Consider the following 24,262-nt stretch of genomic DNA (forward strand, 5'->3'; position numbering starts at 1 on the left):
CTTTAAAGAGTCCTCTCCTGCTGATGTTCAGGTGTATATCAGTATGTAGTGTCTCTACTTTAAAGAGTCCTCTCCTGCTGATGTTCAGGTGTATATCAGTATGTAGTGTCTTTACTTTAAAGAGTCCTCTCCTGCTGATGTTCAGGTGTATATCAGTATGTAGTGTCTCTACTTTAAAGAGTCCTCTCCTGCTGATGTTCAGGTGTATATCAGTATGTAGTGTCTCTACTTTAAAGAGTCCTCTCCTGCTGATGTTCAGGTGTATATCAGTATGTAGTGTCTATACTTTAAAGAGTCCTCTCCTGCTGATGTTCAGGTGTATATCAGTATGTAGCGTCTCTACTTTAAAGAGTCCTCTCCTGCTGATGTTCAGGTGTATATCAGTATGTAGTGTCTCTACTTTAAAGAGTCCTCTCCTGCTGATGTTCAGGTGTATATCAGTATGTAGTGTCTCTACTTTAAAGAGTCCTCTCCTGCTGATGTTCAGGTGTATATCAGTATGTAGTGTCTCTACTTTAAAGAGTCCTCTCCTGCTGATGTTCAGGTGAATATCAGTATGTAGTGTCTCTACTCTAAAGAGTCCTCTCCTGCTGATGTTCAGGTGTATATCAGTATGTAGTGTCTCTACTTTAAAGAGTCCTCTCCTGCTGATGTTCAGGTGTATATCAGTACGTAGCGTCTCTACTTTAAAGAGTCCTCTCCTGCTGATGTTCAGGTGTATATCAGTATGTAGTGTCTCTACTTTAAAGAGTCCTCTCCTGCTGATGTTCAGGTGAATATCAGTATGTAGCGTCTCTACTTTAAAGAGTCCTCTCCTGCTGATGTTCAGGTGTATATCAGTATGTAGTGTCTCTCCTTTAAAGAGTCCTCTCCTGCTGATGTTCAGGTGAATATCAGTATGTAGCGTCTCTACTTTAAAGAGTCCTCTCCTGCTGATGTTCAGGTGTATATCAGTATGTAGTGTCTCTCCTTTAAAGAGTCCTCTCCTGCTGATGTTCAGGTGTATATCAGTACGTAGCGTCTCTACTTTAAAGAGTCCTCTCCTGCTGATGTTCAGGTGTATATCAGTATGTAGTGTCTCTACTTTAAAGAGTCCTCTCCTGCTGATGTTCAGGTGTATATCAGTACGTAGCGTCTCTACTTTAAAGAGTCCTCTCCTGCTGATGTTCAGGTGTATATCAGTATGTAGTGTCTCTACTTTAAAGAGTTCTCTCCTGCTGATGTTCAGGTGTATATCAGTACGTAGCGTCTCTACTTTAAAGAGTCCTCTCCTGCTGATGTTCAGGTGTATATCAGTATGTAGTGTCTCTACTTTAAAGAGTCCTCTCCTGCTGATGTTCAGGGGTATATAAGTACGTAGCGTCTCTACTTTAAAGAGTCCTCTCCTGCTGATGTTCAGGTGTATATCAGTACGTAGGGTCTCCACTTTAAAGAGTCCTCTCTCTGCAGGTGCTGTGCTCTCCCTCCGGCCTCACAGTCTTTGTTCAGGATGGGTCGTACCTCTGCCTGGGAGCTGGTCAGCTGCTCAGTGTCAGCGTGAAGCTGAATGACTGGGTTTATAACGGACAGTTGATCTGCCCCGCCTGCAACGACTTCTGTGAACACTGCCCTCTCCAAGCCCCGCCCCTCAACACCTCCAGGAGCATTCCCATTGGTCAGTGGCACTGCTGCTCTTTTTACTTCAGCTTAATGATAATATAGATAGATGGATTCTTATTATTCTTATTTTTAATATCTTGATGATTACCTTGTGTTACAGACCCGTGCTCCGGAGCTCCGGGGTTAGCCTTCACTCTGTGGCTCCTGATGCTCAACCTGCTCCCCCTGGTGGCCGGACTGAGGCTCTGCACCCACAGCTGATACACACACACAGTCTCACAAACGCGACCGAAACACTGGAGGACTCGGGGCTCTTTGATCTCCTCTTTTCATTCCTTCTTCTATGGATCTTTTTACCGTAACAACGACGACAAAGAGCCGACCGCACGATATTTCTGCCTTTTCTATTGGCTCGTGGTGCAGCTGGAAGCCTTTCTACCCATAATCCTCAGCTTTGTTTGCGCTGTTCTCTTCCATCGAGCCGTATCTAACAGCTGATTGCTTTGTGACTTCTCCATAACGATTGGTGCTCTCTTTACGAAGTGTTTCTACGATTTAAAGACTCTTTTTAAAATCAGACTTTTATTCTGAAAAGCCTACTTCCTGTGAGCGAGTGTGAGGTCTTGGAGCAGCCAGAGGTTTACATTTCTAACCAGAACACGTGTAAATATGACTCTTTCCTAAGAAGCACTTCCTGTTTTTAGAGGAAGTGTCCCGGTTTATTAATAAGAGAAGGGTTCAGAGTTTATTGTGAAAACCAGAAGCTGGTCTGCAGGAAAGCTCCAGAGTTACTTAACGCGTTCAAAATGATGCATTCAGGGTTCATTTAAGTAATTAATGTACAAAAAACATCACTAATTGGAATTAAAATGTCTCGAATCATTTGTTTTTGACTAAATAGATACTAATACATTTTAAGATGGATTTTCTGGGTTGTTTTTTTCCGACGTGGCGATCTAAAATCACGTATTGGTCGAATATAATTCGTGACCCGGAAGAACTTCCACAAGAACAGGTAGAGGGGAAAGGGGGCGGGGCTACGTAAGGTGATAAACTGCTCCTCTCACACTCGTCTCCCAACTAAACTGTAAACTCTCAGATCGGACGCTTTAGTCTCTTTGAGTCTCTTTGAGTCTCTTTGAGTCTCTTTGAGTCTCTTTGAGTCTCTTTGAGTCACTTTGAGTCTCTTTGAGTCTCTTTGAGTCACTTTGAGTCTCTTTGAGTCTCCTCGAATCTCTTTGAGTCACTTTGAGTCTCCTTGAGTCTCTTTGAGTCTCCTTGAGTCTCTCTGAGTCTCCTCGAGTCTCCTTGAGTCTCTTTGAGTCTCTCTGAGTCTCCTTGAGTCTCTCGGAGTGTCCTTGAGCATCTTTGAGCATCTTTGAGTCTCCTTGAGTCTCCTTGAGTCTCTCTGAGTCTCCTTGAGCCTCTTTGAGTCTCCTTGAGTCTCTCTGAGTCTCCTTGAGTCTCTCTGAGTATCCTTGAGTCTCCCTGAGTCTCTCGGAGTATCCTTGAGTCTCTCTGAGTCTCTCTGAGTCTCTCTGAGTCTCCTCGAGTCTCCTTGAGTCTCTTTGAGTCTCTCTGAGTCTCTTTGAGTCTCCTTGAGTCTCTTTGAGTCTCTCTGAGTCTCCTTGAGTCTCTCTTGAGTCTCTCTGAGTCTCTCTGAGTCTCCTTGAGTCTCTGAGTCTCTTTGAGTCTCTCTGAGTCTCTCTGAGTCTCTGAGTCTCTCTGAGTCTCTCTGAGTCTCTCTGAGTCTCTCTGAGTCTCCCTGAGTCTCTCTGAGTCTCTCTGAGTCTCTCTGAGTCTCTCTTGAGTCTCCTTGAGTCTCTCTGAGTCTCTTTGAGTCTCTCTGAGTCTCTCTGAGTCTCCTTGAGTCTCTCTGAGTCTCTTTGAGTCTCTCTGAGTCTCTCTGAGTCTCCTTGAGTCTCCTTGAGTCTCTCTGAGTCTCCTTGAGTCTCTCTGAGTCTCTCTGAGTCTCTCTGAGTCTCTGAGTCTCTCTGAGTCTCTATGAGTCTCTCTGAGTCTCTCTGAGTCTCTCTGAGTCTCTCTGAGTCTCTGAGTCTCTGAGTCTCTCTGAGTCTCTGAGTCTCTCTGAGTCTCTCTGAGTCTCTGAGTCCTCCTTGAGGCTCTCTAGTCCTTGAGTCTCTCTGAGTCTCTCTGAGCCTCTCTGAGTCTCTCTGAGTCTCTCTGAGCCTCTCTGAGTCTCCTTGAGTCTCCTTGAGTCTCTCTGAGTCTCTCTGAGTCTCCTTGAGTCTCCTTGAGTCTCTCTGAGTCTCTCTGAGTCTCTCTGAGTCTCCTTGAGTCTCTCTGAGTCTCTTTGAGTCTCTCTGAGTCTCTCTGAGTCTCCTTGAGTCTCTCTGAGTCTCTTTGAGTCTCTCTGAGTCTCTCTGAGTCTCCTTGAGTCTCCTTGAGTCTCTCTGAGTCTCTCTGAGTCTCTCTGAGTCTCTCTGAGTCTCCTTGAGTCTCTGAGTCTCTCTGAGTCTCCTTGAGTCTCCCTGAGTCTCTCTGAGTCTCTTTGAGTCTCTCTGAGTCTCCTTGAGTCTCCTTGAGTCTCTCTGAGTCTCCTTGAGTCTCTCTGAGTCTCTTTGAGCCTCTCTGAGTCTCCTTGAGTCTCTCTGAGTCTCTCTGAGCCTCTCTGAGTCTCTCTGAGTCTCTCTGAGCCTCTCTGAGTCTCCTTGAGTCTCTTTGAGTCTCTCTGAGTCTCCTCGAGTCTCCTCGAGTCTCTTTGAGTCTCTCTGAGTCTCCTTGAGTCTCTCGGAGTCTCCTTGAGTCTCTCGGAGTCTCTCTGAGTCTCTTTGAGTCTCCTTGAGTCTCTCTGAGTCTCTCTGAGTCTCTTTGAGCCTCTCTGAGTCTCCTTGAGTCTCTCTGAGTCTCTCTGAGCCTCTCTGAGTCTCCTTGAGTCTCTTTGAGTCTCTCTGAGTCTCCTCGAGTCTCCTCGAGTCTCTTTGAGTCTCTCTGAGTCTCCTTGAGTCTCTCGGAGTCTCCTTGAGTCTCTCGGAGTCTCTCTGAGTCTCTTTGAGTCTCTTTGAGTCTCTCTGAGTCTCTCTGAGTCTCTTTGAGCCTCTCTGAGTCTCCTTGAGTCTCTCTGAGCCTCTCTGAGTCTCTTTGAGTCTCTCTGAGTCTCCTCGAGTCTCCTCGAGTCTCTTGAGTCTCCTTGAGTCTCTCGGAGTCTCTCTGAGTCTCCTTGAGTCTCTCTGAGCCTCTCTGAGTCTCCTTGAGTCTCTCTGAGTCTCTCTGAGTCTCTCTGAGTCTCCTCGAGTCTCCTCGAGTCTCCTCGAGTCTCTTTGAGTCTCTCTGAGTCTCCTTGAGTCTCTCGGAGTGTCCTTGAGCATCTTTGAGTCTCCTTGAGTCTCTCTGAGTCTCCTTGAGCCTCTTTGAGTCTCCTTGAGCCTCCTTGAGTCTCCTTGAGTCTCTCTGAGTATCCTTGAGTCTCCCTGAGTCTCTCTGAGTATCCTTGAGTCTCCTCGAGTCTCCTTGAGTCCCTGAGTCTCCTTGAGTCTCTGAGTCTCTATAGTCCCGACAGACTGAAGTCAGAACATGAGCTGAGATTATTACTGCTTTTATTTCTTATGTTCGACAAACTGAACAGAAAGGAGAATAAGCCATGCTGTCCGTCACTCAGACCACCTGAACAAACCGCCCTGTGATGATGATGATGATGATGATGATGATGATGATGATGATGATGATGATGATGATGATGACGACGACGACGACGACGACTCCCCCCAGCATAGGCGGAGTTTGACATTTGCGCTTGGGGCAAACCTTTTCTACTGACGTCAGTACACAGTCCCAACTATTGCGCGGGTGCTACGGATACAGTATCAATAAAACCAGCGTTCACCGCACTGAGTACGACTTTTCCACTACGAACACAACTCGTCTCCTCGTGCACGCCTTACGCCCGCCGTACACACGCATATGGAAGGGGCGTCTCTCCCCCCAACAACAGTGCATTACATCTGTAAAACTCATCATAACTCTGCACATCTTATACTTATTTGATAACTACTATGTCCCTTGGTTACCTTGGTTACTTGAACACGCTACAATATTATTAACCAGTGTCCGACCTAGTGCAGAAGGAGACGCCTTAAACGTCAGAGAAATTGGACGTTTTAAAAATCGCCGCATATCTTATTGTAATACCATAGCTGAATCACTTGTATGTAAAAAAAAAAAAAGGCGAGGGAACTTGTGTCCTTAACCTCATACGTCACACACACACATCACACACACACACACACACACACACACACACACACACACACGTCACAACATGCGACTGCTCAAAAATGAAATTATTTCAAACAAAATATGATATTATTCAGATTTGTATTGTAACAATCATTATATTACATCTATTAAAATATTGATATACGAAATATTTGTATTGGAACAGTTTTAGAAGTAGTAATGCTCTAACGTTTTTCAGCCACTAGGGGGGGCAAAATCCGCCTATGCTCGTATCATGTATTTGGAGAAGCTCACACACTGAAACGTAAACACAATTTAGCCGCTGGCTTAGATCTGCAGCTCACTTTGATTTAAAATAATTTCCGATGATAGTGCGTATAAACCTGGACGAATGTACCTTAACATGAACGAGCACACATGGATGCAACATAAATATGTGAGCTGGTTGGATCCCATCCTCTTCATCATCACCCCAATGCATCATGGGAAATGCAGTTTGTTCAGGTTTCCTGTCGGTGATTTAAAAACTGAAATCCTACGGTGCTTTCAGATTTATGATTTAGTCTCTGATGTGTTGGTGACCTAGGGAGGAGGGTTGGGGCCGGATGGGAGGTCTCTTTACATCTGACCTAAAGTACATGTTTTACTTCTGAGATCAGAATTCAATATTCAAAAAGACTCTCGGAATTCTGACTTCTCTGTTTTCTCAGAAAGTTTTTTCTCTGAACTTAAAGAAAACAACCCTTTTGGTCGGATCCAAAAGAAGTGTCCCTAATCCTCTTCATCGGTTCTCTACTTTATTTCAGCAGTGAGTGCAGAGCCGCTTGGTATTTAAAGTGTATCACAAGCACGCGTTTCGATTGGCTGGCGCTTCCGTCGACGCTTGAAAAGTTGAACATTTCTCAACTTTCGAAGCGAGCACCGGCGGAGTCAAAGCGACTCGACGGAACCGCAAAGCGTGACGTCGCCCCGTTCAAAGTGAAAGGGAAGCGTCTCCGTTGAAGCCGCGTGTGGACGTACCGTAGCTGAGAACGGAGAGAAGTGATGTTTAATATGTAACTCTGATGGAAGCATGTTTAGCGTTGGAGAGAGTGTTTTAGACCACGTTTAACAAAAAGAGGCCTGATGTTTGAGACTGAATGATTTTCTTTGTGATGGTAAACTTTATTTATAATCTTTCTTTAAGGATTTAATTCCAGAAAGATGTTTCAGGTTTCAGGTTCGTCTGCATTTTAACATGAAACCAGAAACACAACCATTGGAAAGCTTTGACTTTGTTTTTTTATGTTTTTCTTTCATTTCAAAATGAATTAAAGTTCAAAGTTTGTTCGGACGATTTCCCAAAATGTGACTTTATTTTGCTGAAAATGAATTTTTCAAAAAAAAACGTTTTTATAGAAATACATATTTTTGCTATAAACACTAGTTTGGTTAAAAGGTCCGGACACACCAAGCCGATGTTGGCCGGCGATGAACGTCCTGTCGCCCTACTCAGATTGGTGTGTCCCGCACCGGCGTGTCTTTTCGGCCGTGCCGACACCTTGTTGAATCGGGAGGCTGTCGGCAAAAGAATTCGCTCCGATTGGCTGTTCAGCTTAGCGAATCAGTGCATGAGAAGCGAGGTACGCAAACAAACGATTGAGACGGCTATTATTTCTCCTTTTCATCTATCTGCTTCCAAGGGCTGATACCGCCAGTACCGCACCAAACATGTTTTCGATGGACGAGAGTGAAAATGGAACGCACGCTATTTGTTGTTTGTATATATCACCTGGGTTGCGTTCCGATAATCCAAAGATCAGCTCCTAAGTTCTAACCCTATCTCCTATTCCTTGACCTCTGAGTGAAAGGTCACGGGGTTAAGGGATAGTGGATAGGAGAACTCAAAAGGACTTAGGAGAAGAGACTGCGGTACTTTAGAGAATCGACTGCACTTTCACTATCCGACGTGTTTATGATGCGCCAGCGGACGTCCTGAATGTGCGTCTGCTGCTGTGGGGTAACCATGGAAACCACAGTTCTCTATACAGCGGACTACAACATGGATGTTCAATAAGAACGAGGGACTCCTGTAAACTCATCCAGAGACTCTGCACCGTGCTCTGATGCTGCTGCTTTGCTTTATGAACGTGGACAACAGAGAAACAGATTCTTCAGGACCAAAGCTGGAACTGAAATAAAAAGGAAAGTGAAACTCGTCTCCCTCTCCCTCCGGTCCACATTAATACCAATGATCCCAATACATATGACTGTATGAACTAAAGATCTTAAATCAATACAGATGTATTTATTATGAACGTTAGTCCTGAACATCTGTCTCTGTGTATATCACCGTTCAAACATCTTTTAGAAGTTGAACAAACCCCACACAGCTCAGTGAAGACTGAGATGTTGACTTTATTTGATCATTTCAGTAAAAACTAACGTTCATATTTCTCTCTTGATTATAATACTGATGAACGTTGAAGGAGTAGGTAGCACTTCTCCGCGCCGTTCCTATGAGTTTGCTTTAAAAGAAGGAACACTCAAAAACAACCAGGACGAGGGTTAAACAACAATCTGTTTTAATCATAAAAGGTAATAATGCAATACAATATAATACAAAGCCATATCATATCCGTAATGTTAGGAGTATGCCTATTCCTGCCCTTGTTCACGTGCTGCAAGACCCTCCGGTCTGAGCAGCGCGAGAAGAGACAGAACAAAAGGATGAACAGGCTCTCAATACCAACACAGACAGGAAGGGGTGGAGTTTAACTGGTCGTCTTTTCCGGTCATCTCAAACCTCTGGCATTCACGGCCTCCACACACACATCCCCCCACATTCCAGAGACCACTCACAAAGATAACACAACGATTTCATCTCTCATATCTCCAACTTCTGGTTACACAGACAGCTTATTATTAATACAAAGTAATTAAACCCACACATATACTATTCAAGATATGTAGACTTCCCTGAAACATGACATGCTAGAGATCTTAAGCAGAATATACTCTCATCCACCCAGCCCCCTGTCCTGCATACCTACACCTCCCCCACAGAGCAATAAAACCCCGTTTACTCCAACTAGCCCAGAATGTTTATAGCCATTTGAGTCCTCACATTTATGAAAGGATAAAACAGATAAATCAATATAAAACACAAACACAAGTATTGTTTGAACAGTATTCACTAAACTGCTACTATTGATAATTACCAGAGAAACTCAAAGGACCTCTTTTAGTGTCTGGAAATTGCAACAAGACTTTCTGCCATTTCAAATGTAACACACTTCTTAAATATCAGATGATAATATTCTGCAACGTTCAGAACAAATCACTTTGGCAACTTACCACCTACGTTTTAAAAAGCTTAATAAGCACCGTAACGTTCATGATATCATAATCGGTTGTTTCCGTGAACGGCCGACTGTTGAGTGACGGCAAATGCTGCGGCTGCAATGCATTGTGGGGCAGCACTTTCTCCTCTCCTCTCGGTGAGGGAGGTCCAGTGGTTCCTAAGCTAAAGGAGGCTATAAAGGAAGCTTGAAACCTCCTTTCCTTTCATTTGGAGAATTGGAACGGCACTTCTCATGGCTGCCACTGAGGGGCTTCCGGGTCATTTCACTCAGTTAGGAAGGTTCCTAAATGGACTATTGGAACGCAGCCCTGGTCTGTCTTCCGGTTGCCTCTTTTGAATGACGAATACACACTACCGCCGCCTGCTGGTAAGGAGAGTTATTGCGACTCACGCATGTGCAGTGCGTACGTGCTACTTGGCGTCGGGACGTGTTCTTTGGTGTCAGCTTGGTGTGTCAGGGCCTTTAGAAACCACTTGTAACGACTGTGCTTTTCGAAAAAACATTTACCAAATTATGTCCCGAGATATTTCAACTTTTTGCTTAAAAAAAAATATGACTAAAATATTAACATTTTTTTTATGAACAAAGAAACTTTTATTTCTCAAAATATTCCTTTTTTTATATCTGATGCGAAGACAGTTGGACGGAACAAAAACGTTTTATTAATATTTAAATCCTCATTGTGTCACCACAGATCTGTTTGTTAAATGTTTATGAAGAATGCAATGTGAGTTTGAACATTGAAAGTTTGCTTCAGTGGAAACCTGAGATATGCTCCTGTTCGAACTGATCTCTTATTTTGTAGAAAAAGGGCTGCTTTTTAAAGACAACGGAGACGTCCCAATACACGTGTCTGAACCCCGGAGACGTGTTGCTCTGTTTCTGAAATAATCTATATCACTCGTCATTTAACCGTTGGTTTGGCTCTTAAAACTATATTCGATGTGTTTGGTCATTTTTTTCCGTATACATTCACTAATCAGTAAGTATTACATTTTAAAACACCATTTGTTGTTTTAGGGCAGGGGTGTCAAACTCAATTTCATCGCGGGCCACATTCGCATTATGGTTGCACTCAAAGGGCCAGTTGTAACTTTAAGACTATATAAAAATACATATATTAATATATATAAAATAATGTATTATATTACATCATTGCCTCTGCATTGGATTATCATCGGATAGGGTATAACTTCATAATTAACTACGTCTGAAAGCAGAAGTCTAGGGCAAATAATTGCAAGTCTCTTCAGTGCGTATGTCCCAAAATGATTTAAAAAGAAAAGCCAAATTCTGGAGAAAAAAGAAATAGAAGTGACATTTTGAAATAAAAATCTAATTCTGAAAAAATGCATATTTTGAAGAAAAAAAGGCAAATTCTGAGAAAAAAGTCATATTTGAGATGCATTGTGGGACATGTAGTTTATGGGCAACGTGCTTCTGTAGCATGTAACCGTATAATAAACATATTATATTCTTTGCAAGCTCTTGTGGGGCCACATAAAATGAAGTTGGGGGCCGAATGTGGCCCCCGAGCCTTGAGTTTGACACCCCTGTTTTAGGGGATCAAACTAATTTCTTGAGAATTAAGCTCTCAGTATTTCCTCACTTCCTGTCCTCTGGTCTGTTTGAAACGAGCTGAAGAGATTTGACATTTTGTTCCACCTCATAAAATACTTCAGTGGATTCTTAGATCTGCAGCGAACGACATGTTTTTAAAGAGACAGTAGAATTTTGAGGTTTGAGAAAAAAAAATACTCTGACAAATATTTTGTGTATTTATTATTTCTATTTTTTAAACATTTAGATATTATAAAAAATAGAGCATTTTTTTAAATATTTTTGTAATAAAGATAAAGATTTCTCACGATTTAGAGATTATCAAAAATAAATATTTCTCAGAAAATGAAATAAGAAAATTCATGTTCAGAATCCTGAGATATTACATTTGATTACTCGCTGCTGTTCAGGACAGTTGTTGCATTAATGTCTCGTGCAACATAATAATTACATTCATTTTACTTCATTTTCATACATAGAAAATGAAGATCTAAATAATAGAAGTGAAAACTCCAATGAAGAAAAATAACTTGCAATGTGACATTAAGGTGGGGGAGGTCGTTCACTTCAGAAACACGTTATAGTCCATGGGATGCTCTAAACATCCCGATAGCAATGAACACATTAAAGTTCTCAACTGGTCAGGCCTCAGGACTTGGTCAATACATCGCGACCCAACATTTTGAAGCACTCGAATCTATTCAACAAAAAATCGTGCAGTAATATATATACGCTTTTCAGCATACAAGATTAAAGGTGGGGTCGGTAAGTTTCAGAAACCGGCTCGAGATACACTTTTTGTTATATTCCATGGAATACTCTTAACATCCCGATAGCAATGAATATCTGAAGTGCTTTGACAAAAAATCCATAAAAAAACGTCATCTGTGGAAGCCGTGATACTGTAAAAAGTACAACAGCCGGCCCGGCTAAACGGATTGAAAAGTACAACAGGTACTGACAGGCAGGTAGGTACAGGCAGGTAGGCCCGGCTAAAGTAACTGGATGGCCTACCTGCCTGTCAGCCTTCCATCGGGGCACAAACTTATCTCGTGCCCTCATTGGTCATGTGCGCGTTCGTGTGTGTTGGGGGAGGGGCTCTGTGAGGAAGTGGCAGATTTTCTCCAGTTGTGTATTTTGAAATTCTAGCGATCTCGAGCCGGTTTCTCAAACGTACCTACCCCACCTTTAATACAAGTGAAGTACAGTGCATATATCCTTTATATCCCTTCAATTTTGTTTTCTTCACTCACATCCGAGACCCACTCGAAACGGGTCCGCGACCCACCAGTTGAGAACCGCTGCATGAAAACATATTTCCTCCGTGGAAGCCACTGTGTTACGGCTGCTGCCTTCCGGGTCGTCTTTATTGTGTTAATAATCGATGTTGTATGTAAATGAGCAGAGCGATTGCCCAGACGTCATTGGCTGCCATCGATCTGCTGGTCCGCCCCCTGGGGATTGTGATTGGAGCACGCCGGGCCCGACGCACTCCAATCGCAGCGCACCTGCTGGAGATGACTTCAAAGCCTGGGGACAATCTTCACTCTGGAGGCTCCGACATGTGGACAGACGCCTCTCGCTGCTTGCTCCTTAGACAGATTTATTAACTGTGGTTAAACTTGTGTCTTCATTAGGATCCCCATTAGCACTAGCGTGAGCATTGGCTGTTCTTCCTGGGGTCCTCACACACACAAACATACAACAAAATTAAAACAAAACAGCTCATCATTTCATGCAGTGAAGTGAAAACTAAAATGGTCATCCAATCATCGCCACCCTAAGGCCAAACAAAAGTTTATTTTACAATTCTTTTTACAAGTGACACACCCCTTCCCATTTTACCTACGACATTATCATTTTGTTTCGACCACGATAATTTAGGATCCAGGGTTAGACCTAGCATCGTGTCTCCTTGTTCGAGTGTGATATTGTGTATTAGTGGAGTAGCTTGGTTAGAGGTTAGAGTAGTTTAGGATTCGGTGACTGTTGCCTTTAGTTAGCTGTGTTTTTGTACAGACTCTTTGTTAGCTGCACCACTTTTAAAGTGAGGTTTTGTTTCGTTCCCTATTTAGTGTTTATTCCCTCACTCCTTTTGTTAGAGTCCTCCTTTTGTTTGCTTCCTGTGCTCTTTTGGCCTCTTTTGTTGTTCCAGGCTGCGTGCCTGCCGTTTTGTTTACCTCTGCTATTTAAAATAAACCCATTATACCAATTCCAACTGGTGTGTGTTGCATTTCCTCATCCCTAGTGGGGACGTAACAACTTCAAAAAGTACAACCAATCATCTGAGCCGGCTGAAGTAACTGGATGGCCTGCCTGCCTGTCAGCCTTCCATCGGGGCACACACTTATCTCGTGCCCTCATTGGTCATGTGCGCGTGCGTGTGCGTTGGAGGAGGGGCTCTGTGAGGAAGTCTGAAGGAAGGGGCAGATTTTTTCCGGCTGCGTACTTTCAAATTCTAGCGCACTCGAGCTGCTTTCTCCATTCTTACCTCCCCCACCTTTAAGCTCAGAATTCTGTGAAATAAAAGTCAGAATTCAATCCTGAAGAGCCCTCCTGCAGCTCCAGGTTTGAACTCAGAGTGTAATAATCAACATTCTTCAATAGATCGACTAAACAGCTGAGGACACTGAATACACTTTGTTGTCGCTTATGGCTCGGGGTCATCTACACTCCGAGAAGGATGTGTTCCAGGTGTCCCACAACAACGACCATCTCTGACCGAGAGCTGCATGCAGGGCGAAATGTCTCGTATTTTCTCAGATATATATTTTTTTATTTAAATACAACAACTTGTAATAAACATTAAAACACATGTAGTGGAGTAGTATAAAGTACATCTCATGTGTACTCTGTGTATTTCCTACTATTTTCTACCCGTCAGTCTCTCTCTCCCTCCTCTTCCTCCTCTTCCTCTCTGATCCACAGGAAGCCCAGCTGGGTGCCGAAGTTCAGTCCGTCTCTGACGTGAGAGAAGAAGAGTTCGGTGTGACAGGAGGTGCACTCTGACACCGAGCTGTCGTCGATGTTCCCGGGCTGAACGCCGCCACGCTCCAGGAGGATTCTGGGTAATAAAGAGGTTATTGTTGGTTTCAGAATTATACATTTTTCAACAACAAAAACAACCGGAAAAAAATATATACAAAAAAAAAAACTTTGCTTTTCAGAATTCTAAGAACTTAAAAATATATATAAATTATATATTTTATTTATTCCAAAACAATTATATTTTATTCAAGAAAAAAAAAAATCAGTAAATAAAAACATTTTTTTTACAAATAAATAAAATCAGACGAAAACTCAGGTCTTAAGAACTGAGTTTAACTCAAGCGGCAAACTGCGGGGCAGAGCCGGGACGCCCATAAGGAAGTGCCACAAACTGCAGTTCATCTATTGGCCGCTAGGGACTGGCTGCAGAAAGGAGCAATTCCCATAGACCCCCATGTTAAAATGCCCAACTTTACAGCAGAAATAAACATGTTTTTACCCATGGATCCAATAAATATTATTATCGATAGTTAGATTACACCTTCAGGGTTATGGATTCGTGAGTGAATGTTTTATAACCCAACCCTTTTATTTATATTAGGTCTTAACGTTTTTGCATAAATTAGGGCGTGGTCACTTTGATGGACACGTACATGCCTCACTGTCAGCTAACAGCATCTTGTCCACTCTGCTACGCTACAACGTTAGCTAGATGTACTGCACTTGACCCTTTAGCCGTGTTTGTGGTGATCGTGCCTTTTAGAGAATGTTGTTACCAATACCAGACAATTAAAATGTTGTGCTGTGCGGTTGAATGTACTAACAGTCTAAAATGATAATATTATACATGTTAACCCCTTTAGCAAGTGTTTGTGTGCTTGTTAGCTTGCGTATTAGCCAGCTAAGGACATGTGTGTGTGTATTAATATATATATACATATATAGTTTAGTTTATGATTCAGCCTTGGGTAAGACTTTTATAGTCTATGGCTATGTAATGGTTTTACGCCCATAATGCTAAACGGGAGCAAATGTTAAAAAGGGACCCAATTAACCCAGTGGTGGACGGCGGAGCTAACGGCGGAGCTAACGGCAGAGCTAACGGCAGAGCTAACGGCAGAGCTAACGGCAGAGCTAACGGCAGAGCTAACGGCAGAGCTAACGGCGAAGCTAACGGCGAAGCTAACGGCGGAGCTAACGGCAGAGCTCCGTTAGCTCCGGCGGCGGAGTCCGCCACGAAGCTAACGGAGCCGCAGGGAGCTAGCTAGCCCCCTGCGGCTCCGTTAGCTCCGGCGGCGGAGTCCGGCGTTATAACTGGAGATCAATTGAATCTTTGTAACGCGTTACACCCATCTCTGCTGATGGTAGTATTTGTGTGTATTAGTACCTGTTGGCGAGGCGTATGTTGACGTGCGGCCTCTCGGCCTCGGGGTCTTTCACGCAGTCTGGATGGAGCAACAGGAAGTGGAGCGCCTGCTCCCTGTCCAGCGTGAAGCAGCACCCCCCCACTGACGGCCCCACGGCAACCACGATGTCCCTCGCCCGGCAACCAAACTCCGTCACCATGGCTCCCACCGTCGCCATGGCAACGCCCTCCAGGGTCCCCTTCCACCCTGCAGGACCAGGAAGTGATTGTTTACCTTTTTACCTGATGCCGGTGTTTCTACTTCCTGTTTCCTCTCAGATATTTAACTCTTTACTCCCACACCTTTATCAGAGTGTTTATTATGTCAAACACGTGACTAACATACTTAACTTATTTTACTAAACCAGTAGTTTAACAATAATCATAAGTTTAAAACCGTGAGGAATGTGTTACTCAAACAGTGTGTAGCTCAGATAGTCAGTTAGCGGGTTAGTTAGCTAGTCAGTTAGCGGGTTAGTTAGCTAGTCAGTTAGCGGGTTAGTTAGCTAGTGAGAATGACCTCATCAGTACTTACCAGCGTGGGCGGCTCCGATGACCTTTGACCCCCGGTCAGCGAAGAGGAGGGGCATGCAGTCGGCCCCCGGAGCCGCTAAGACCCGCCCCCTCTGATCCGTCACCATAGCGTCATATCTCTCAGGCTCCGCCCCCCCCACCACCCACACTGCACTGCCGTGGTCCACCTGTAGGGGGCATTGCATATCCTTTAACATCCACACCTCATGCTGTCATCAGAGCTCTATCATGCAGAATGCACTTTGATGTCTTTTCTACATCACCATGTGTCCCGGTGTGTCCCCGGTGTGTCCCGGTGTGTCCCCGGTGTGTCAGGAGACCCACTAAGTGATGTCTTCTACATCCCCCTGTGTCCCCGGTGTGTCCCCAGTGTGTCCCCGGTGTGTCAGGAGACCCACTAAGTGATGTCTTCTACATCCCCCTGTGTCCCCGGTGTCCCCAGTGTGTCCCCGGTGTGTCAGGAGACCCACTAAGTGATGTATTCTACATCCCCCTGTGTCCCCGGTGTGTCCCCAGTGTGTCCCCGGTGTGTCCCCGATGTGTCAGGAGACCCACTAAGTGATGTCTTCTACATCCCCCTGTGTCCCCGGTGTGTCCCCAGTGTGTCCCCGGTGTGTCAGGAGACCCACTAAGTGATGTCTTCTACATCCCCCTGTGTCCCCGGTGTGTCCCCAGTGTGTCCCTGGTGTCCCCCCGGTGTGTCACCATGTGTCCCCGGTGTGTCAGGAGACCCACTAAGTGATGTCTTCTCTACATCACCATGTGTCCCGGTGTGTCCTCTGTGTGTCCCCGGTGTGTCTCCGGTGTGTCCCCTGTGTGTCCCCGGTGTGTCCTCTGTGTGTCCCTGGTGTGTCCCCATGTGTCAGGATGTGTCCCCGGTGTGTCCTCCATGTGTCTCCGGTGTGTCAGGAGACTCTCAAAGAGTCAGAAACAAACCCCTCTCTCTTCTCCTCCGTACCCTCATCTCTAAAAACGGAGAACAACGGAGCTGATCCAGATTCGCTGCGTCATGACCACATTACTAAAATGTGGGCGGGCTTTAAACCCACGGGCCAATCAGAAACGTTGCTGCCAGGGGGGGGGGGGGGCTACAAGGACCTGTTTGGGGTTTGGAGCAGGACACTTCAGAGTCATGTCCTTAGTAACAGCTAGAAGAGAGGGGGGGGGGGCTACAAGGACCTGTTTGGGGTTTGGAGCAGGACACTTCAGAGACATGTCCTTAGTAACAGCTGGAAGAGAGGGGGGGGGGGCTACAAGGACCTGTTTGGGGTTTGGAGCAGGACACTTCAGAGACATGTCCTTAGTAACAGCTGGAAGAGAGGGGGGGGGGGCTACAAGGACCTGTTTGGGGTTTGGAGCAGGACACTTCAGAGTCATGTCCTTAGTAACAGCTGGAAGAGAGGGGGGGGGCTACAAGGACCTGTTTGGGGTTTGGAGCAGGACACTTCAGAGACATGTCCTTAGTAACAGCTGGAAGAGAGGGGGGGGGGCTACAAGGATCTGTTTGGGGTTTGGAGCAGGACACTTCAGAGTCATGTCCTTAGTAACAGCTGGAAGAGAGGGGGGGGGGGGGGGCTACAAGGACCTGTTTGGGGTTTGGAGCAGGACACTTCAGAGTCATGTCCTTAGTAACAGCTGGAAGAGAGGGGGGGGGCTACGAGGACCTGTTTGGGGTTTGGAGCAGGACACTTCAGAGACATGTCCTTAGTAACAGCTGGAAGAGAGGGGGGGGGGCTACAAGGACCTGTTTGGGGTTTGGAGCAGGACACTTCAGAGACATGTCCTTAGTAACAGCTGGAAGAGAGGGGGGGGGGGGCTACAAGGACCTGTTTGGGGTTTGGAGCAGGACACTTCAGAGTCATGTCCTTAGTAACAGCTGGAAGAGAGGGGGGGGGCTACAAGGACCTGTTTGGGGTTTGGAGCAGGACACTTCAGAGTCATGTCCTTAGTAACAGCTGGAAGAGAGGGGGGGGCTACAAGGACCTGTTTGGGGTTTGGAGCAGGACACTTCAGAGTCATGTCCTTAGTAACAGCTGGAAGAGAGGGGGGGGCTACAAGGATCTGTTTGGGGTTTGGAGCAGGACACTTCAGAGACATGTCCTTAGTAACAGCTGGAAGAGAGGGGGGGGGGGGGCTACAAGGACCTGTTGGGGTTTGGAGCAGGACACTTCAGAGTCATGTCCTTAGTAACAGCTGGAAGAGGGGGGGGGGGCTACAAGGACCTGTTTGGGGTTTGGAGCAGGACACTTCAGAGTCATGTCCTTAGGAACAGCTGGAAGAGAGGGGGGGGGGGGCTACAAGGATCTGTTTGGGGGTTGGAGCAGGACACTTCAGAGTCATGTCCTTAGTAACAGCTGGAAGAGAGGCGGGGGGCTACAAGGACCTGTTTGGGGTTTGAAGCAGGACACTTCAGAGTCATGTCCTTAGTAACAGCTGGAAGAGAGGGGGGGGGGCTACAAGGATCTGTTTGGGGTTAGGAGCAGGACACTTCAGAGTCATGTCCTTAGTAACAGCTGGAAGAGAGGGGGGGGGGGCTACAAGGACCTGTTGGGGTTTGGAGCAGGACACTTCAGAGTCATGTCCTTAGTAACAGCTGGAAGAGAGGGGGGGGGGCTACAAGGATCTGTTTGGGGTTTGGAGCAGGACACTTCAGAGTCATGTCCTTAGTAACAGCTGGAAGAGAGGGGGGGGGCTACAAGGATCTGTTTGGGGTTTGGAGCAGGACACTTCAGAGTCATGTCCTTAGTAACAGCTGGAAGAGAGGGGGGGGGCTACAAGGATCTGTTTGGGGTTTGGAGCAGGACACTTCAGAGACATGTCCTTAGTAACAGCTGGAAGAGAGGGGGGGGGGCTACAAGGACCTGTTTGGGGTTTGGAGCAGGACACTTCAGAGTCATGTCCTTAGTAACAGCTGGAAGAGAGGGGGGGGGCTACAAGGACCTGTTGGGGTTTGGAGCAGGACACTTCAGAGTCATGTCCTTAGTAACAGCTGGAAGAGAGGGGGGGGGGCTACAAGGACCTGTTGGGGTTTGGAGCAGGACACTTCAGAGTCATGTCCTTAGTAACAGCTGGAAGAGAGGGGGGGGGGCTACAGGACCTGTTTGGGGTTTGGAGCAGGACACTTCAGAGTCATGTCCTTAGTAACAGCTGGAAGAGAGGGGGGGGGCTACAAGGACCTGTTGGGGTTTGGAGCAGGACACTTCAGAGTCATGTCCTTAGTAACAGCTGGAAGAGAGGGGGGGGGGGGCTACAAGGACCTGTTTGGGGTTTGGAGCAGGACACTTCAGAGTCATGTCCTTAGTAACAGCTGGAAGAGAGGGGGGGGGGGGCTACAAGGATCTGTTTGGGGTTTGGAGCAGGACACTTCAGAGACATGTCCTTAGCAACAGCTGGAAGAGAGGGGGGGGCTACAAGGACCTGTTTGGGGTTTGGAGCAGGACACTTCAGAGACATGTCCTTAGTAACAGCTGGAAGAGAGGGGGGGGGGGCTACAAGGACCTGTTTGGAGTTTGGAGCAGGACACTTCAGAGACATGTCCTTAGTAACAGCTGGAAGAGAGGGGGGGGGGGCTACAAGGATCTGTTTGGGGTTTGGAGCAGGACACTTCAGAGACATGTCCTTAGTAACAGCTGGAAGAGAGGGGGGGGGCTACAAGGATCTGTTTGGGGTTTGGAGCAGGACACTTCAGAGACATGTCCTTAGTAACAGCTGGAAGAGAGGGGGGGGGCTACAAGGACCTGTTTGGGGTTTGGAGCAGGACACTTCAGAGACATGTCCTTAGTAACAGCTGGAAGAGAGAGGGGGGGGCTACAAGGACCTGTTTGGGGTTTGGAGCAGGACACTTCAGAGACATGTCCTTCGTAACAGCTGGAAGAGAGGGGGGGGGGGCTACAAGGACCTGTTTGGGGTTTGGAGCAGGACACTTCAGAGTCATGTCCTTAGTAACAGCCTGGAGAGAGGGGGGGGGGCTACAAGGACCTGTTGGGGTTAGGAGCAGGACACTTCAGAGACATGTCCTTAGTAAACAGCTGGAAGAGAGGGGGGGGGCCTACAAGGACCTGTTTGGGGTTTGGAGCAGGACACTTCAGAGTCATGTCCTTAGTAACAGCTGGAAGAGAGGGGGGGGGGCTACAAGGACCTGTTGGGGTTTGGAGCAGGACACTTCAGAGTCATGTCCTTAGTAACAGCTGGAAGAGAGGGGGGGGGCTACAAGGACCTGTTTGGGGTTTGGAGCAGGACACTTCAGAGTCATGTCCTTAGTAACAGCTGGAAGAGAGGGGGGGGGGCTACAAGGACCTGTTTGGGGTTTGGAGCAGGACACTTCAGAGTCATGTCCTTAGTAACAGCTGGAAGAGAGGGGGGGGGCTACAAGGATCTGTTTGGGGTTTGGAGCAGGACACTTCAGAGTCATGTCCTTAGTAACAGCTGGAAGAGAGGGGGGGGCTACAAGGATCTGTTTGGGGTTGGAGCAGGACACTTCAGAGTCATGTCCTTAGTAACAGCTGGAAGAGAGGGGGGGGGCTACAAGGATCTGTTTGGGGTTTGGAGCAGGACACTTCAGAGTCATGTCCTTATATCCCGTGATGTCTGAACGTAGTCGTAGATCTCTCACAGCTGCTCCTTCAGGACCCTCTAGAGCTCCGTACCTTGACCAGCTGCAGGTCTCGGGCGTTGAAGCCTGCCTTCAGAGCCAGTCTCCTCCGGTTCTCCTGCACCACGGACACGGAGTCTCTCCTCCTGCTGCTGCTGAACAGGTTCAGAGAGGACAGCGAGGCGACGGAGGAGACGCCGCCTGCACGCGTGCTGAAGCCGTGACCGAAGCACCCTGCGGGAGAGGAAGTGTCATACCCACGTCTTCTTCTCTCATCTTAATAAAACACGTCTTATGGTCTTTGTTTGGGAGGAAGAGGACGAGGGCAACCTAAAACTCAGACTTTTGTCTTTCAGGGAAGATGAGAGCAGAAGGCAAAGCGTGTCCCTCGTCCTCTTCCCTGCTCTTGTTTTTATTTGCATTGCATTTGATGAGTAAAAACAAACTGTTCTAAATATCAGCATCTCAAACAGAAATAAAAGTAAACCAGATGAAGAGGGAAAGACACGTAAAGAGATAAACCAGATGAAGAGGGAAAGACACGTAAAGAGACAAACCAGATGAAGAGGGAAAGACACGTAAAGAGATAAACCAGATGAAGAGGGAAAGACACGTAAAGAGATAAACCAGATGAAGAGGGAAAGACACGTAAAGAGATAAACCAGATGAAGAGGGAAAGACACGTAAAGAGATAAACCAGATGAAGAGGGAAAGACACGTAAAGAGATAAACCAGATGAAGAGGGAAAGACACGTAAAGAGATAAACCAGATGAAGAGGGAAAGACACGTAAAGAGATAAACCAGATGAAGAGGGAAAGACACGTAAAGAGATAAACCAGATGAAGAGGGAAAGACACGTAAAGAGATAAACCAGATGAAGAGAGGAAAGACACGTAAAGAGATAAACCAGATGAAGAGAGAAAGACACGTAAAGAGATAAACCAGATGAAGAGAGAAAGACACGTAAAGAGATAAACCAGATGAAGAGAGAAAGACACGTAAAGAGATAAACCAGATGAAGAGAGAAAGACACGTAAAGAGATAAACCAGATGAAGAGAGAAAGACACGTAAAGAGATAAACCAGATGAAGAGAGAAAGACACGTAAAGAGATAAACCAGATGAAGAGAGAAAGACACGTAAAGAGATAAACCAGATGAAGAGGGAAAGACACGTAAAGAGATAAACCAGATGAAGAGGGAAAGACACGTAAAGAGATAAACCAGATGAAGAGGGAAAGACACGTAAAGAGATAAACCAGATGAAGAGGGAAAGACACGTAAAGAGACAAACCAGATGAAGAGGGAAAGACACGTAAAGAGATAAACCAGATGAAGAGGGAAAGACACGTAAAGAGATAAACCAGATGAAGAGGGAAAGACACGTAAAGAGATAAACCAGATGAAGAGGGAAAGACACGTAAAGAGATAAACCAGATGAAGAGGGAAAGACACGTAAAGAGATAAACCAGATGAAGAGAGAAAGACACGTAAAGAGATAAACCAGATGAAGAGGGAAAGACACGTAAAGAGATAAACCAGATGAAGAGAGAAAGACACGTAAAGAGATAAACCAGATGAAGAGGAAAGACACGTAAAGAGATAAACCAGATGAAGAGGGAAAGACACGTAAAGAGATAAACCAGATGAAGAGGGAAAGACACGTAAAGAGACAAACCAGATGAAGAGGGAAAGACACGTAAAGAGATAAACCAGATGAAGAGGGAAAGACACGTAAAGAGACAAACCAGATGAAGAGGGAAAGACACGTAAAGAGATAAACCAGATGAAGAGAGAAAGACACGTAAAGAGATAAACCAGATGAAGAGGGAAAGACACGTAAAGAGATAAACCAGATGAAGAGGGAAAGACACGTAAAGAGATAAACCAGATGAAGAGGGAAAGACACGTAAAGAGACAAACCAGATGAAGAGGGAAAGACACGTAAAGAGACAAACCAGATGAAGAGGGAAAGACACGTAAAGAGACAGCCCTATAACCCGTCTGACCAACGCTGATTACAGTACTGCTATTGAGGCTACATGTCTTGTACCTGGGATCAGAGGGGACGTCAGCACCTGCACGCCCCCCCCCTGAGCCGGAAGCTGCTGCAGGAACCCGGAAACCTCTTCCTCCACTTCCTTTCCTCCAGGTGAGCGTTTGTGGGCGTGGTCTGTGCAGCAGGTGATGTCATGCACCTGGTAATCAAAGGTGTACAGGCTCGTGAACAGCAGCTGCTGGTAGCGCCGCAGCACGTCGCGGCCGCGCGCAGTGGTGTGCACGCGCACTGTGCTGATCCCCAGCTGATCCGCGGTCAGTTTGAACCGGAAGAGAGTCTCTGTTGTGGAGCCGCTGTCCAGCCGGAGCACCAGAGGGGGGGGCGAGAGAGAGGGGGAGAGGCGGAGGCAGGAGGCGCTGCAGCCGGGCAGCAGGGCCAGGAGCACCGCCTCCATCCCGGAGCTCCTGATTGTGCAGTACAAAAACACAGAACTCTCTCAGTAGTACTCGCGGTATTTATGAAGTACTTTAAGTCTGCAGTGAGTCGAGCTCTCACAGGAACGTGTGGAAAACATGACTTTAAAAACACACTGTACTTCCTGTTTGCCTGGAAAGTACAAATCCTGACCGAAGTATTATCAACACAAAGGTCTTCCAGTAAAAGTACTCACACAGTACTTACGGTATCTACAGCGTATTTGAAGTACTGCAGTGTGTCCCTGCAGGGAGTCGCACTCTCCTCACAGGAACAAGTGGAAAAAGTGACTAAATACAAATACATACATATATATATACACTCTCTACTTCCTGTTTGCCTAGAAAGTACAAAAAGTACTCAGAGTAAAAGGACTGATTATGCAGTAAAAAAACTGTACTCTCTCAGTAGTACTCACGGTATTTCTAAAGTACTTGCAGTATGACACACACAGTGCAGTGTGAGAGTTTCTATAAAGTAAAGCTCCTGACTGTGCTAAGTATTATCAACACAAAGTACTTGCAGTAAAATGTAAAGAACTTAAGTAACAGTACTCACACAGTACTCACGGTATTTGAAGTATTGCAGTTCCTGCCGGCTTTATAGCCCTCTCACAGGAACATTGGAAATTACTCAGAAACTACACACATTCTACTTCCTGTTTGCAGCCTGGCCACGCCCACACTGGAAATTCCTGACACACACACACACACACACGCAGACACACTGACAGAGCAGCTTCCTCATGTGGCAGAGGTGAAAGAAGAGTCAGAGGCGAGACAGCACAGATCCTGCAGCCTGACTGAAGTATTATCAAGAGGCAGAAGAACCTTTATTTAGTTTCCAACAGTAAAGTAAAAGTACTGATTGAGCAGGTACATGATGTTTCTGTATGAATACTACAGGTGAACATACAGGTGAACATACTCTCCAGGTGAACATACAGGTGAACATACTCTCCAGGTGAACATACTCTCCAGGTGAACATACTCTACAGGTGAACACTCTCCAGGTGAACATACAGGTGAACATACTCTACAGGTGAACATACTCTACAGGTGAACATACTCTACAGGTGAACATACTCTCCAGGTGAACATACAGGTGAACATACTCTCCAGGTGAACATACTCTACAGGTGAACATACTCTCCAGGTGAACATACAGGTGAACAGACTACAGGTGTACAGACTACAGGTGTACAGACTACAGGTGAACATACAGGTGAACAGACTACAGGTGAACAGACTACAGGTGTACAGACTACAGGTGAACATACAGGTGAACATACTCTCCAGGTGAACATACAGGTGAAGAGACTACAGGTGAACATACAGGTGAACAGCCTACAGGTGTACAGACTACAGGTGAACAGAGAACAGACTACAGGTGTACAGACTACAGGTGAACAGACTACAGGTGAACAGACTACAGGTGAACAGCCTACAGGTGAACAGACTACAGGTGTACAGCCTACAGGTGAACAGACTACAGGTGTACATACAGGTGAACAGCCTACAGGTGAACAGACTACAGGTGAACAGACTACAGGTGAACAGACTACAGGTGAAC

General features: G+C 46.0%; 3 protein-coding genes across 6 annotated transcripts in view; 1 reads left to right on the top strand and 2 right to left on the bottom strand.

Annotated features, from left to right (window-relative positions):
- Nucleotides 1–2,173, top strand: part of lmln (leishmanolysin-like (metallopeptidase M8 family)) — an 11,076-nt gene extending 8,903 nt beyond the window's left edge. Inside the window, exons 6-7 of the mRNA XM_034077069.1 lie at nucleotides 1,450–1,654; nucleotides 1,760–2,173. Of these exons, the coding sequence (XP_033932960.1) occupies nucleotides 1,450–1,654; nucleotides 1,760–1,860 (306 nt within the window). The 3' untranslated portion in view covers nucleotides 1,861–2,173. The remainder of the gene's footprint in view (nucleotides 1–1,449; nucleotides 1,655–1,759) is intronic.
- A 535-nt stretch (nucleotides 2,174–2,708) lies between these two features.
- Nucleotides 2,709–5,331, bottom strand: LOC139433209 (trichohyalin-like). The gene is made up of 3 exons (XM_071202123.1): nucleotides 5,234–5,331; nucleotides 3,760–5,104; nucleotides 2,709–3,593 (listed from the first exon to the last, which is right to left on the bottom strand). Exons 1-3 carry the CDS (start codon nucleotides 5,329–5,331, stop codon nucleotides 2,709–2,711), a joined length of 2,328 nt encoding a protein of 775 aa, XP_071058224.1.
- A 438-nt stretch (nucleotides 5,332–5,769) lies between these two features.
- Nucleotides 5,770–23,359, bottom strand: lacc1 (laccase (multicopper oxidoreductase) domain containing 1). 4 transcript variants are annotated; one of them, XM_034077072.2, is made up of 7 exons: nucleotides 23,249–23,359; nucleotides 22,271–22,680; nucleotides 20,274–20,452; nucleotides 15,629–15,794; nucleotides 15,076–15,301; nucleotides 13,568–13,764; nucleotides 5,770–12,292 (listed from the first exon to the last, which is right to left on the bottom strand). In XM_034077072.2, the coding sequence occupies exons 2-6, from the start codon at nucleotides 22,668–22,670 to the stop codon at nucleotides 13,581–13,583; spliced, it is 1,155 nt and encodes a 384-aa protein (XP_033932963.1). In that variant the 5' UTR covers nucleotides 22,671–22,680; nucleotides 23,249–23,359; the 3' UTR covers nucleotides 5,770–12,292; nucleotides 13,568–13,580. The 4 variants fall into 4 exon arrangements, with proteins under 4 accessions (XP_033932963.1, XP_033932962.1, XP_033932961.1 ...); XM_034077071.2 differs by lacking the exon at nucleotides 5,770–12,292 and having other exon boundaries at nucleotides 12,465–13,764; nucleotides 23,260–23,359; XM_034077070.2 differs by lacking the exon at nucleotides 5,770–12,292 and having other exon boundaries at nucleotides 12,465–13,764.
- Between the last annotated feature and the right edge of the window lie 903 nt (nucleotides 23,360–24,262).

This window comes from Pseudochaenichthys georgianus, unplaced genomic scaffold (genome assembly GCF_902827115.2).
Source record: "Pseudochaenichthys georgianus unplaced genomic scaffold, fPseGeo1.2 scaffold_1272_arrow_ctg1, whole genome shotgun sequence".
Classification (NCBI taxonomy): domain Eukaryota; kingdom Metazoa; phylum Chordata; class Actinopteri; order Perciformes; family Channichthyidae; genus Pseudochaenichthys; species Pseudochaenichthys georgianus.

Coding starts and splice junctions, on each gene's coding strand:
- LOC139433209 (XM_071202123.1), bottom strand. CDS start 5,331: ATGCTGGGGGGAGTCGTCGTCGTCGTCGTCGTCATCATCATCATCATC. Junction 5,105..5,233: donor ATCATCATCATCACAGGGCG/GTTTGTTCAGGT, acceptor TCGGGACTATAG/AGACTCAGAGACTCAAGGAG. Junction 3,594..3,759: donor ACTCAGAGAGACTCAGAGAG/GCTCAGAGAGAC, acceptor ATAGAGACTCAG/AGAGACTCAGAGACTCAGAG.
- lacc1 (XM_034077072.2), bottom strand. CDS start 22,670: ATGGAGGCGGTGCTCCTGGCCCTGCTGCCCGGCTGCAGCGCCTCCTGC. Junction 20,453..22,270: donor GACGTCCCCTCTGATCCCAG/GTACAAGACATG, acceptor CCTCTCCCGCAG/GGTGCTTCGGTCACGGCTTC. Junction 15,795..20,273: donor GAGACCTGCAGCTGGTCAAG/GTACGGAGCTCT, acceptor TGCCCCCTACAG/GTGGACCACGGCAGTGCAGT.